The 14,543-nt window shown below is 47.5% G+C and overlaps 2 protein-coding genes across 7 annotated transcripts in view; both read left to right on the forward strand.

The window, feature by feature from the left end:
* Window positions 1-290: 290 nt before the first annotated feature.
* LOC135397567 (serine/threonine-protein kinase haspin homolog) lies at window positions 291-10,542 on the forward strand. Of its 2 annotated transcripts, none has more exons than XM_064629165.1 (11): window positions 291-535; window positions 1,026-1,245; window positions 1,382-1,506; window positions 1,782-1,957; window positions 3,603-3,755; window positions 4,183-4,245; window positions 5,984-6,081; window positions 6,897-6,967; window positions 7,881-8,112; window positions 10,040-10,136; window positions 10,197-10,542. In XM_064629165.1, the coding sequence occupies exons 1-11, from the start codon at window positions 365-367 to the stop codon at window positions 10,414-10,416; spliced, it is 1,626 nt and encodes a 541-aa protein (XP_064485235.1). In that variant the 5' UTR covers window positions 291-364; the 3' UTR covers window positions 10,417-10,542. The 2 variants fall into 2 exon arrangements, with proteins under 2 accessions (XP_064485235.1, XP_064485236.1); XM_064629166.1 differs by having other exon boundaries at window positions 1,385-1,506.
* A 1,507-nt stretch (window positions 10,543-12,049) lies between these two features.
* Window positions 12,050-14,543, forward strand: part of LOC135398831 (phosphatase and actin regulator 1-like) — a 50,290-nt gene continuing 47,796 nt past the window's right edge. For 4 of the 5 annotated variants that reach the window (XM_064630334.1, XM_064630335.1, XM_064630341.1 and 1 more), the window contains exon 1: window positions 12,050-12,197. In XM_064630334.1, the coding sequence (XP_064486404.1) occupies window positions 12,080-12,197 (118 nt within the window). In that variant the 5' untranslated portion in view covers window positions 12,050-12,079. The remainder of the gene's footprint in view (window positions 12,198-14,543) is intronic. The other variant, XM_064630339.1, reaches the window with a different exon arrangement.

The following is a 14,543-nucleotide window of genomic DNA, read 5'->3' on the forward strand; positions in this document are numbered from 1 at the left end:
TGGGAACGTAAGTGACCCATTCTTACATACCCCCCCCCTCCCCCAATTACACGTGGCGACCTTTGTTCGTCTTCAGTGGAAACGTCACTTGAGGATTTCATAGTGACTGGAATTCGGGGAGAAATCAGGTTTAACTCGAATTGGTCGAAGGTCACATCGGGGGATAACCGGGCGGAATCGGGTAAAAAGTCACTCCCTAATTATATTGGATGAGGCAGAAAACACTTCTCCTCGAGAAATTTAAACTTGTCACTTTTCCGACAGCGATGGAAGAGAAGGTCGATGAAAGCAGTGCGCACGAGTGCACGCACGCGAAGTTCAACAGTTGCCCGTTGCGGCAAGGTTGCCCGGACGTGTCCTAGCGATGCTGCCCTTTGTACTCTGTTCAATTCTGGTAGCCATCTTCGCCGCGGTCACCTTAGAATTGGCGCGCAAGATCCCCGCCATCGCTTTCCTGCCTCAAGACAACGGCAGCAAAGTTGTGCTCTTCGGCCGCACGGGGATCATGGATCCATATGCAACTGACAGCTTTCAGGTTAGTAATGAAGGCCGCATATTTATAAAGGTCGAGCCCCATCGTGCGTATTTCGCAGCGTAAAACGGTACGTGTGACGCGCTGCGGAAACCTTCACGCGTAGGACCCTGAGTTTCACGCAGCGCAACCCGCCTTTTCAGAAAGAGCTGGCGCCACCGCGCGGCTAACTGGCGACGTGGAGTGGTTGTCAATAATGGCGTGAACTAAAACCATGCGTACGTGCTGTTTGCCATAAAGGGCTAATTGGACATAATCTGAGGTTCATGGAGCATCATGGATGACACATCGTACCTGAGGGGTACTTAGCTGTCATAACAGGCTAAAACAAGGGTACCGGGCACTGGTCTACCTACAAGCCATATATCACGTGCACTATACCACTACCTTTTACAATACATATATCTCAGTGAGTAGGCAACCGCACTATAAAAAAAAAGCGCCATTGTACAAGAACTTACACTTTCGACACTAAACAAGCAGCCGATCGCAGGTTAACTACCGTCTGCTCACTTTGCTGGCGTCTGTGACAACCCTGTACATGGCCATGTACTTCGTTCAACGGAGGCGACGCCTGCCGGTGCCCAACGATCATCAGGATGACAAGCCCGCCCATGAAGACGACAACGGACAACTGTTTGAAGACGTGCGCTCGCAGTGTTCCAAAGGAAGCTCTGGCTTCGACGAAGTTGATTCCGCCCTCGAGGCGCAAGGTATATACGCTGCCCTGATTTCATCCATTGCGCTTTTGAAGTTCGTCGTCTGCTAATATGCGTACTGGCTGGGATTGGATATACGACTGCAATTTCTTATGCAGTTATGCAGCCTGATGTTTAATCTCTTTCACAGCAGACACGTTGGAAACTGGACCGATCCTCTGGGCCGATTCTGAAATGTGCCGGTCCACCCGACTTCACGCCTGTCCAAGTGGTCAAAGCGTGTCTTCCACGCGTAGCAGAGGACGTCCACTTCGAGTTTGTATACGAGCGGATCACGTTATTAGACGTTAACGACAAAAATCAACGAGTCTGTCGAAGTCGGCTTTTCTGCGTGGGCATGGTGTCGTGCAGAAAAAAATAACTTTAGAAATGTTGTTTTCTTGAACTGACCCTGAGGGCAGCGTTCTTGTGGCATACCCTGGCAAAAAAAATTTTAAAAAATCTGGTTTAGTTGTTCGATATATGATTGATTATGCAGTGCGTTGAAGATGTGTCACCAAGCTGAGAGAACGCTTCATTTCTCACGACAGAGCCGCACGGACTCTGGAAGCAGCAGCGGCAGACCACCATCTTCAGCATGTAGGATAACCCCTCTCTTGTCGCCGACGCCGCCTGTCGCGTGCAAAGGAGGCAACCGGTTCGGCAACCTCCTCTCCGCATGCCATCAGACAGACCCGATGACGTTTGCTGAATTGTTCAACCAAATGTCAGTATAATGCTCCAAGTACTTCTCGATGCTACGATTAGAATTGTAGAGCAAAAAAGAAGTAGTAGTAGAGCTTAGAAGCAAAGCTATATCGCCAAGGGGGTCATCGTCATCCTAGATTTCATTCCCATTTTGATTTCGTCGCTGACTATTCGCTGCGAGATCGACCTATAGGGGGCAACACCTTCACCAGTCTGGTGTGATAACACGCGGGCCGATGTTCGGGGTTCACGGTTCCTTTCTCCTATTCTTATGTATATTCACCCGAAGATCACTTGTGCCGCGATGGTACGGTACTGTTCGGTTCCCCAATGCTCCATCTATATGCACTGAACGCAGAATAAACGTGTAAGAGCAGACGACGTGTCCACACTGCGGTATAGTTCATCGTTTCTCCGCAGCGCGCCGACACCGTTTGATCTCGGAGCGAATCCTCAAAGATTTCTTACGACGAAGTTCGTCCTGGGGCCTTAACTTGCCAGGAATGTTATCGCACTTGTTCCTCCGTGTTCCGTTACCACTTTTTGCGCACCCTCTGATACGGACAAGGAAGGCACTGTACTTGGTTTGGACTAGATAACAATTCCAAACACTGCCGACCTTTTGCAGGGCCCTAGTAAGTAACGGCCGAGAACTCGCGTTGTCGCGGTGGGCCTATCAAGGCAGCACCAGCGGGTCGATGCTTCGTTGGAAAGCGCCGTTCAAATCTTCTTCAAATTTCTTCTATCTAGAAAAAAAAATTCTTCTATCAGCTCTCGATTTCGATGAGGTGCTACGAGCACCGGATCAGATCAAATCAAATTTTATTATCCTGTTTCGAGTACCTGAATATATTGTCAGATTAGATGATGCGTTATACTGCAAGTAGTAGTGTTAAGGGGGGGGGGGGGAGCACAGGACGATAACCGCCGACATTTTGAACAGAGGCTGTTATTCTTCTGGGTTCCAGTTGGAAACTGGCTCGAAACAGGCTCTGTTTGAAATATCGGCGGCTCTCGTCCTGAGGCCCTTACCTTAAAGGGGCCCAGAAAGCCATCCAAAAGATTTTCTGTTTCTGGCGAATTACGAAAGGATGTAACTTGACGTGACAACTAACACGAAAATATTCTCTGTACGCAGTATTTTTCTTCGAATAAAACGCCCCCCGAACATCGACGCGCGCGTTCCCGCTCGCCTCGCTCTGCAGGCCGAAACGAGGAGGAGGAGGATTGTGATGTCATCAGGGTTACAAGAGAGACCGCGCTCCAATCAAGGCCGGCGCTTTTCGCACTTTCTACTCTCAGTTCTCTCTCTCAGTGTAGCAGACGACGCTTCTCCAAACAAGCAAACCAGTTAGCGGGTTGCACCGCGATGACGTCAAAACGACTCTGGCGGCTAGTTGCGGGCATTGCCACCGTTGCGCGCGGTTGCGATTTTCAAAATCGAATTCCGCGATATCTATGCATCTGTCGAGTGAACCACTTCGCGTGGTGCGTTTTAGCAGTCAGGTTAACGGCTTGGTTTGAAAAAAAAAAAAAATGGTCGTGACTGAAGCGTTTTCTTGTGCTCCTTTAACATTCCCTTACGGGTTTGCTACCTTTCTGTAAGTCGTATACTGTTCGGTTTCGGTTCTCCGCCATCTTTCTTTTCTTTTGCGTGTTTTCAGCGACGCGCATTCGTTTAAGAAGATTGCCGATGGCGCCCACTCAGATATCTTCCGCGTCTCCAGCTACCGTGGCGACAGCGTCATCAAGGTTGTCAACCTGGAGTTCATCGCGAACTGCTGGGACCAGCTCTTTTCAGAGATCATCGTCGCAGCGTAAGTAGTCCCTGACGGACATGTGCACCTCAAGGACCGCATACCAACGCCTCCTATATACAATGCTCGATATATGCTTCTCCCCTTCGCCACGTCCACAGACAAATAGTTGTGACTGCGGGTAAAGACCAGTTCGGCTAATGACCACTTTGGCCCATTACTACAGCCGCAGAGAGCATGACTGTGATTGGCAAGCTCTTATTTGGGACGTGGCACCGACGTCATGCAGATTAGCGATGGGAAACAGGAACGATCAGATGAAAGGCAACTATATATTACCGCTGTTTCTTCCAATAATGCCCGTGTTCTTCATTCAACACAACATTCTAGGGGTTAGTCGTAATGGTTTTACATAGAGGAGGAAGAGTCTGATTAGTACTCTGAAGAGTCTGAAGAGTACTCCATTCTCGATCCTTCTGTTTCGCAGGAAGGTGTCAGCACTGAGGCACGGCGTAGACTACAACACGGCTGGATTTGCTGAACTTCGGAGGCATGTTCTTTCTCTTCTTTTTCCTCTTCGTACAACCCGACCACATACGGGTATTTGTCTTAGGAACTCGGAATCGTAAGCGCCGTTCCATGTCGAGCTTGCGTCGCTGAACACATTTTCCGGGCCAACAGTGGACCTTTTTCACAATGGCCTGTGCGCGTGCGCATGACCTTGAGGCGCCAGAGAGGGTTATCTCCGTCTTCACTAGATGGCGCGGTATGACGACGACAGAAGTGGGGACCAGTGGGAGGACCGCACGAACGGCGCGAGCTCGTCGGTCCCACTCCGGACCGGTTTTGGTCCTTTGTGCTACCCACGTGGATTTGTGTTGAGGTGCTCCGAGCGTGGTTCGCTGGAGAGCCGCTAGGATATGGCGTGTATGTGAATTCCCTATGCACTTGAAATAGAGGCCCCTTCAGAATGTGAAGCCAAGGTGGTGGGGCGCAAATTGCGACAAATGTCTCGGGAACGTCCGCAGTTCCACGCGAGCGCTGCACGATGGACGATCGCTCGTTCCTCATTCGTCAGTTTCTCAGTGAGCATCCATTCGATATGACTCGAAACTGTGGACCGTGTCAGTCATCGCTGACCGCCACGACGGCGCTTATTACGATTCTCTCTGGAGATGCGCTAGAAAGACGTATTGGCCAATAGTGTTGTATGAGTATGGGACGAGTTCACAGTGGCATCACGTAACAGACCGAAACGAGAGGCAGAACGAAATTAAGGCGGCTACATCAGTTGGGTCGGGAGATCGTCTTGCCGCGAGGGCTCCAGTGCCCATGACTTCACGGGCTCTTGCCAATAAGAAGTCTTCTCGTGTGCATCGACCTCAGGCGACGAGAGGGCCGTAGCTTTGCGCAGTTCTGAAGAGGGGCGTGTGTTCAGACCACGACCTACTAGATTATAACGACCATGTCACAATCAGAAAAGCCTATGAGGAGCCTGTCCACACGATCCGCCAGGGGCGCTACTGATCGGCACAACACGATTGGACGACGAAAATTTGAATTCTGAACGCGCAGAAGCGTGTGTACGACCACCGTAGCAGACGACAGCGACAGCCCCTATGAAAACGCGTGGAATGATGATGATAATCAACTCTAGAATGAAACATCTGTGGAACGTCCACCGCTTGTACAGAAATACTAAGGTAAGCTGAAGTACAAAGTATTGTAGAAGTTGAGGAAGCAATAACTGGGACGATTAGAAGCGCCACCGCTACCTTCTAAAAATGCGGCGCATAGAAGGGGTGCGCCTGACATGGTCGTTATAATCTAGTAGGTCGTGGTTCAGACTATCGCTTTACCACATCATGGCTGTATAGGGCACTATCAGCCCCCTTAGGAAACCAGTTTGAGCACAGAGGGGATGGCATATCTCGGACCATCTAATCTAACTCCTCCTTTAGATGACTCAAGTCTGTTAACTGCTACAGTGTATTTGCGGTTTTTCAGCGCATGATCAATCAGTTTTGATTAGTGTTGGAAGGGATGTGTTTGAACACAAAAGATGGAAGGCTTACTGAAAATAACTTGGGAAAACAACCTGCCGCTTAATTGCAACGGGTGTGTGATGTAATTGCGTTTGGTCAGTACGGTTTTTGATAGTTGCATTTGCCCGTATTTCGTTCCTCAAAAGAAATTGTAGCTATAGGTTAAGTTAATATGGAAACTGGGTAACTGACTTAGAGGGAAAAAAAATGTTTTAAGACATGTCTGTTCTCCACCATGTTCAGCGTGTCCTGTGTTTCGGGCTGTTACCCCGAGGAACTGATCAAGGCCTGCCGTGAATTCCAAGAAAAGGAATGCGGACAGGAAGCGGACGATCTATCAGGTACCCGTCCTTCACTTCGGTCTGCCCGAGACGGGTCGGTAATTAAGAGCCATTAGCTCGGTTGCCCGGCAACCTCATACTGTGAGACTTGTCATTGTTATTCGCCAGTCCGAGTGTAGCAGATGATCTCCACATTATATCCGAGGTCCACATTATGTTCGTAGGTCTTCATTAGACAGCGTTTGCAACATAACGTCTGCAGTTAAAGCCACGCCTCTGCATCAAGGTGATTGGAGGAAAGGCTTTTTAGGCTCGAGATGGAGCTTGCTTCGGCTTCTTGTCTTTCATTGCTTACAGTGCATCCACTGCATCCCTGTAATGCGACACAAAATGTGAGGCTTCAATAGAGAGTTTTAGTGCACCGTATACGCTATCGTCATTGCGTACGTAAGGGATAGCGTGGTGTTTCTGCGCACTGCGCAAAGCTCTCTTTATGTTTTGCGCGTGCGTTGAACTATCAACGCTATCCCTTACGTACGCAAAGGCGATAGCGTACGATGCACCGCGACTTCAGACGCCCGCATAGCGAAGAAGGAAAGGGGCATCGAGCAGGCCCTCTTGGAGTACCGGAGTCGTTGGTTTAGTATATCGCTTTGTGCGCAGCGTGAAATACATCCTAATCTAATACGTAGTATGAAATACTATCTAGTGTGAAATAATATATAATGTACATCTAAATGCGCCGCGTTCTTCATTATTGATTCTTCAGCGCACGTGCACTGACATTTGATGTATACATAGGAGTTATGCTGCGAAAGACTAACGCTGGAATATACGTTTCTGCCTTTTGTAATGTGATCTCTTTCTTTCAAAAGCATTCAAAGAGAGTCAACCGTTCCTTGTGTGGCACATGTCCTACGGTGGACAGCCAATGCACACATTTGAGGTGAGACATAATTGACTATAATAATGCGCACATGCTTATTGCTGTACAAGGTAGTATATATGCTACAAGTGCGGCCTCACAATCTGTTCTTTGTGTGTTTCTCTCTCTCTCTCTCTTCTACTTTATTCTGCAGCGATGGTAGGCTCGGTTACTCTTGCAACCTACTCTGCTATTAGCACTTCAGACTCTTTCTGACCTCTGACTGTTAGTGCCGACGCCGTTTAAAGGTACTATAAAGCAGTCCAGGTGCAACCTCATGTTTTGTGTGCCCTGAATTGTGTACGTCCTCAGGAGTAAAATGCCGCAAAATGTTCTCACATAGACGTTATAGCTCCCGAAAAAATGCAAATTTAAATCTACTGGCGACACTGTGGCGAAGCGGACCGACGAAACGCCAACTCCACCAAGTACGGCGGCGAAAATGTCTCATGCGCACGACTCTGGGCCAAACAGAGCGACGTACGATAGCAGCGCCACGGTGCTGAAACAAGGCCCAGGTACAGATGTTTCGCTACTGAGTGCAAGATTCAGCTTTTGTTTATTTTATTTCACACAGATTACATTTTCTCAAAAGGTAGTATTTGCAAATCCCAACAGGAAAGCCATCTGTTTATCGGTCTCCTTGTTTACAGGGTTGCTAGACAAATTGAGGACTTCTTCCCACCAGACGTCGCCCCGACATTCTTGACTGCGTTTTTATTTACCAATTAAAAATACTTAGAGTAAACTCCTGCGCATATTACTTGTTGTGCTGAACCTTTGAGTCTAGCACTCTCACGTCATGCTGATTGCATAGGTTCGACCTCGACTGCTTTATAGTACCTTTAAGCGATGAGGCTCTGTTTACTCTCGGTGGCACTTGATAGGTCAGGTCATTAAGATGGTTTTGGTTTTGTGTTTTTCGTTCACGCAGGTTAGCGGCGTACTTCAGCTGTGGAGCGTTATTCAGCAAGTGATACTGTGCATTGCTGTGGCCGAAGAAGCGTTCGAGTTCGAACACCGGAACCTGTTTCTGCGTCATATACTTGTGAAGAGAACGGATGAAGATACGCAGCAGTTCTGCATCAGAGGACGCAGCATCGTCATCAACACGTGGGGAATTAAGGCTCAAGTCATCGACTTCGCAGCCTCCAGGATCATTGACGGTACACTATTCGAGTGGAAGACACGACATCGTACTGACATATAGGCGCGGATATGGGGGGAGAGCCCGGATGTCCTGACCCGCCAATTTCTGTCGTCACGTAGTGTTTCAATCGACCTTAAGGAGGTCCCTGCCGAAAGTCATAAACGAGATATTTTTGTAACGCGTATCATACTTTAGTGGTGGCAAACAAAATGCACAATTTTAATCTGAAGTATTTTTCTTTATTTTTCTACATAATCGGCACTTCCCCGTACGCGCTTGTCCCGGAGTTCTGGAAGCTTGAAAAATTCCCCTGCGATACAAATCCGTTCTAGATACCCGAAGGCATTGCCTTTTGGATTGCCTCCGTTGTCTCGCAACGTTGTCCGCGCGCATCTGATCCTTCGCAAATCCCAACAGATGATGGTAGTCGGAGTGTGGCAGATCGGGACTGTAAGGTGGATGTGGAAGGTCTTCCCACTGACGTGAGGCAAGCGGCGTTGCCCATTGTCACGTAGGAGGACTACGTTTCGTCCCGGACGATCACAACACGACAACAAAAAATATTTAAATTTCGGAGGGGTTGCAGCAACCGTGACCGGAAAGATTCTCAAAAAGCAGCACAAGACCAATGTCTTCGTGTATCGCTGGTTCCAGCTTTTTCACCTCACTTCACCGCGCTTCACTCACCTCACCTCACCTCACCTCACCTCCTCACCTCACCTCATAGCCCTTCATTCAACCTCACATCATTCTCTATGATGTGATGGTGAGTGAAGTCGGTGAAGGTCATCATGATGAATTCGCCGACCTATGCCTCGTGCTCCCATACTTGGCAGTGTTTCACCCACCTCCGGACACTTCTAGCACCTACGCACACACTTCCATAATCACGCTGAAGTCTCTGGTGCATTTCCGCAGCAGGGACCTACGCTTCGCGTAATCGTGCCCCAGGCGGAGGCTCGCGTCGGACCTCGGTATGGCCCTGCTTTTTCTTTCGATACTACCCCCATGACATGAGCCTCCCTACTCCTGAAAAATATCCTGGATCCGGCCCTCTACTGGCATCCATTGTTTCCCGAGCGATGTATTACATTAATTTATTCGATAACAAGTAAACATAAGAATCATACACAAAAACGCGATACGAGGAATGGGCGCCGCCATATTAGTGCTGCCACCCCGCGGTAGCCACAGGAACTGTGCACGTGTGGACTGCCGTTTGCCGGGTTCCTTCATTTGCCTCTGTGTCTGTTTTCATTCGCCTCTGTGTCTGTTTTCATTCATTTTCGTTTCCCTTCGTGTTCACTTCGTGCCGGTTCATTTTCTTCCGCTCGGGAACCGGTGTAGAACAAATATCGCATCGGCCAGCACTCCTCACGTGACCAACTGTGCACATCGCACGCAGAAGCAAGCAATCTTCTTTTTCCTTGATCTTTCGAACGTCGATACGCTACTCAGATGTTTACCGGATGACTAGTTATATAGAATGTTACGTTATCGCCAGTCATACTCATTATAAAGATGGCGGCCACCAGTGTTCACCCCAATGGGAAGGGCGATTTTGGCAGTCCACCCCTGTTGTGTCGTCGCTGGGAACGAGGCTAAGGAGCGCACGGAGACTACTGGTTTGAGAGTAACGCGTCAAGGTCTATACTCTGTAGAGAGTGTCGCACCGCTCAGTCAGAGAAGGGTGTACCGATTGCCTATAAAGGAGCGCCTATGCAGTGCATGGAGTTTGTGTGCTTTAACTGTGTAAATTGTTCAGTGTAATGTAAAAACGCCGAGACTAGGGAACACGAAGGGACAGACACCTGTTGTGTCTGTCCCTTCGTGTTCCCTAGTCTCGGGGGCTTTTACATTATGCATCATCTTCACCAGCTCGCTTGCTTCCTAGCCATTTTTTTAATTGTTCAGTGTTTCCAAGGCATCCTTTGCGTCTACAGGTGACTCCGCTATTTTCACAAACTTGGACCATACGTTGCAGGCGCCTGCGAGTCGCAACCTCCCGTTTGCGTACAAGCAGATGGGCTGCATTGTGTCGTAAGTTGGGTCCGCTGTTATCTGCTGCAAGAACCTCCAAATAGGAACGTCTCTTTTCAGTGGCAAGTGGGAAGCCTACCATTCCATGACCAACCTGTTCTTCGCCCTGCATGTGACCAAGGAGCTCCATCGCATGTATCGCCATCGGTTCGAAACGCTCACAGACCCTTACGAATATCTGGCATGGTCCGAAATCGAAAGCCGCCGCCATCAGCTTTTGGATTACGTCTGCCTTGCCGACTTTGTTATGGATAGCTTCAAGCCGGAACCTCTAAAGTAACAAATTTGAGAAGCGATAAATTACCTAGTAAAAATAGTTCGTAGCGGTAGCGTGTTACCGTTGGAATACCTCCAAACGGTCCCGTGATAACGATTTTAAAAACGAAATAAAATCAAATCAAACTTATCATCGAGTAGTCGAGTATCTGCTAAAACATATTTTAAATAATCATGCCGATGTAGGGCATAAGTAACGGCTTTGAACAATATTGCCTTGGCAAACGAAAATGTTTGGATTGGAGAATGTCCTGCACCTGTAGGTCAGGAGACCAAGGATATAACTCAAAGGAGCTGAAAGCGAACTGTATTAACATGCTGTGTCCATGTGGTGTTGTGTGTGTTGATGTGTATCAAAGTGCAACTATACGAGTCGAATGTAATACCAAGGTCCCGCATGGAGTTATGTAAAAAAAAAGTAAAATGGGTTTGCCTTGAGATGAAACCCAGTTGTTGCTTTTACTCACGAGAATGACACGATCTTTGTTTTAGCCGAGTTCAGGTTGTACATGAGTCTCAACATCAACACCAACATATTGTAGTAGGGCGCAGTCAGTCGCTGAAGGAACAACTCTGAACCAGAGCATCAAACCGGACTAGAATCGGAACCGAACACCGGAAAGAACCGTTATTTTTTGTCGGAACCGAACAGATTTAGAAGTAACTTTCCTAGCGTTTATTTTAGGCCATATACCTTGTGCAATGAACCGGTTCGGAACTGGTATAGAGCACCTTGAACCGGTTCGGAACCGATATATGTATCCTCCTGGAGCTGAACCGGAAACGAACCATTATGCAAGGACCCGTACCCGAACCGGAAAAATCGCGTTGATGCTGGGCTCTGAACAGCTTGATGCATTGGGCACTAGGTCACTAACAAAGGTATTGAAGAGTAGTGGCCCAAGGTTTGAACCCTTCTGAACAGTAGCGTATCCAGATAAATATTTTAGGAGGGGTTGCATGGGAGCTTTATGGGAACATGTATGAGTTGAGGCAGGGGAACAGTTTACTCTAACAAATTACTTACAAGAGTACATATGGCTCATGCTTAATACCTCGAGGCCGAGACGCTAACCGATTCTCTCCTCGGCCGTCCGGAAACCTGAGAGCGCGCTAAGAGCGACGACAGGTGTTCAAAATACCGGATGCCTGTCTGCTCGCGTTATCTGATCCTTGCGTGCCGATTCTGTGTGCGCCTGTGTGAGCTATTTGGCTGAGTCCGTCGGGTTGTACAATCTCACACATGGAACATTAGATTGAACGCCACAGACCGGGACAGAACAATTGTGATTGAACACGAGATTGTGGTCGACTGCAGTTGAACACGTGAGCTCCGCGTCACTAGTAATCTCCCAAACCCAAGGTTACCCAAGAAACAGTGCACTGTGCCATGAGCTATGCCTGTACCCTACGGCACACCTCACGCGGAAAGCTACTCCAATGTCCAAGGACTGTAGCACAGATTTCTCGAGTATATTTTTTTCTTTTTTTTGATTTCATAACCGCGGACAGCGAAATCTTTTGTGCCGCGCTGCCTGCTCCTGCATGCTTTCCGCCATCTATGAGGGTAAAACTCAATCACAGCTTCCCCAAACCGCCGCTCAACTTCCGGTAGTGCTTCGAACGATAGTGTCGACTTCCGGAAATGTTTGTGCGTTAAAAGTGTAATGTCTGCCACGGGCAGTGGAAATTTGAAAGTGCGTGAACACGGACATAGAAGACATCGTAGTAATTCGGACCCTCAAGCAACCGCTGAAGCTTTAGCCCAACTTCAACTTGAAGATGGTAAGTTCCCACGGCAAACAGTTTCTACGCCCTAAACCTGACTAGGCGTTGTACCGAATAACTTTAGCCGCTTAACGGTTTACCTACCGCTAGGCTTAGCACTATTTTGACAGGTGAAGCATATCTTCACGTTCCAATGGTTTGGGTTCCTTCTCGTTTCTCTTGGCGGGCGTAACGCTTAGATTTTTGCAGGCACTGACTGCTAATTTTAAAAATATTGTTCTAGTATCATAATTACCTAGTAACAGAACCACGTTATCAAACACATTCATAAGACGCTGAGTCAAGGTTTGAACAGGTGCCCCCGTTGTTGCGGCGTGAGTTGAACTTTGGTTGCAGGGGTCATTTCCATTTCGGTGTAAACGATATCCGTATTTTCCTTAACCTCATCTCGTTAAGTTCAATATACAGTGTACCGGAGTGCATACTAGAGGATCTTGCTTATGTTCTGCACGTTGTACTGTTTGTAAACAAGTGATTTTCTCTTTCGTGTTTCAGATTAATTTTGGTGTGTGGGATTCTGAGCACTCGCGAGCATGCGTGACGTAAAATCTCATAAGGGCAAAACCTGGTATTTTTCGGGTGTAATATGCGGAGAACAACGCAGAAACACCAGCGTTTTCGAGGAATGAGGGATGGCCGTACAGCACAGAATCAGTGCGGCCATTGCATCCTGATGAACTCGAGAACCGTCTGCAAAATACATATCCCTAGAATAAATGTACTTTACAGTGTCTTTAAATGTTTCCATCCCCTCTACTATATTTCCTTGTGGCCTTTGACGTTTCTTGAGTGAGACTTTTATTGCAATGTAGCCACAATCTTTGAATTTCACACGCTTTCATAGTTGATCAAATATATGAACAGGGTCCTACTTTCCCGTGTTATCTTTTCTTCTCTTTTTTTCGTAATTTGAGAGGTCACAATTAATTCATGCCTGCGCCTTTGGATAGTATCAGTTCCAAATGAAATATGTTTTCGTCGGTATCACAGTAAACCACACCTATATTGTATATTGATGGATGGATGGATGGATAGTGTTGCCCCAGGAAAATATGTGGTGTATGCATTCCTTTTTGGTGATTAATATTGTACAGTGATGGGATCGCTTTGCAACACTCACAAAATGTTCACATTTTGCTCATATAAGTGTGGACTCAAGTCCTCGCTGCCTTGGGAAATGAGCGTATCGAACAGATAAGCACGTTCTTGGGTCATGGGAAAAAGAGAATAGTCGGGGGGGGGGGGGGGGGGGGGGTCTGTTTTGGCTGACTGACACTCTGTAACACTGACAAATCTGTAACAATGCAAAATCTAATGCAATTAAGTCAGTTCATCTACATTTGCTCGTTTTCGTACTGCTCTCAACACGCTTGTCTGAAATCAGCACCCCGTGGTTTATCTCTAATCTCAAGGTGTAGCAAGACTATTTATTTGGAGCAATAAACACGTGCAGCATGTGGTCCACCTTCAAATACAATATCGGTACAACACTTTCAAGCGCAACTAAGGTACAATCAGAAGCTACGAGAGCACATCAGAAAACAAGAGAACAGATTGTGTATCGACAAAAACAAAGGTCTTACAAACAAAGGTTGTAGCAAAAGATAGCTCATCAGCAACACCAGGATTGTTTGAAATTGAGTGGAAGATTCTCTCAGAAAGGAAGGATCAGGATTGGAAGTGAAAGTAGCATTTAAAGGAGCTCTGAAAGCCAACTCAGAAATTTTCCGTTCCGAACGCGTTGTGGAAGCAGGTAACTTAACTTGATGATTAACACGAAAATTTTCTCTGTGCGCGATGTTTTTCGTAGAAAAAAAGACACTTGAACATCGCCGCGCGTGTTCCCACTCGACTCGCTCCTCCGGGTCAAACGAGGAGGAGAAAGAAAAAACGTCATTGGTGACGTAATAAAAGTTGAAAGCGGCGACCGCGCTTCTATCCGGGTCAGTGCTGACTGGTTTTCTTTTCTTTCTTTCCGTTTTCTTTCACCCTGCTTTCTCTCTGTCAAGGGATGAATAAGGGAGGACCTCGATATTCATGGTCGTGAAACCCCCGTTCTCGAAATTCATGTTCTGGAAACAAGGAAAAGGGGAAATGCTGCTTCGTAAGATGTTATGCCGCGATTAAGAACATAACATCACTATTTAACCACTCAAATTCAGGAATTTTCTATATGTGTTCAAGTCGCCTTAGCGAACGAAAGACACATTTAGAAGCCTTAGCAGGGCGGCATGTTGGTTGGTTAGTTGTGTGCTTGCAATATTATGGGTGGGCTAGTCACAGTTTGCCGTTGGCAGTTTTCCGCGCGCAACATGTGCATTTTATAGTCAGCTAAAATTTACG

The sequence above is a fragment of the Ornithodoros turicata genome, chromosome 6 (assembly GCF_037126465.1).
Source record: "Ornithodoros turicata isolate Travis chromosome 6, ASM3712646v1, whole genome shotgun sequence".
Taxonomy (NCBI): domain Eukaryota; kingdom Metazoa; phylum Arthropoda; class Arachnida; order Ixodida; family Argasidae; genus Ornithodoros; species Ornithodoros turicata.

What these genes read in the sequence shown, in the direction of transcription:
- LOC135397567 (XM_064629165.1), top strand. Translation starts at nt 365, where the DNA reads ATGCTGCCCTTTGTACTCTGTTCAATTCTGGTAGCCATCTTCGCCGCG. An exon ending in TTCCGCCCTCGAGGCGCAAG is followed by an intron (nt 1,246 to 1,381) that starts GTATATACGCTG and finishes TCTCTTTCACAG; the next exon opens with CAGACACGTTGGAAACTGGA. An exon ending in GCTGAATTGTTCAACCAAAT is followed by an intron (nt 1,958 to 3,602) that starts GTCAGTATAATG and finishes GCGTGTTTTCAG; the next exon opens with CGACGCGCATTCGTTTAAGA.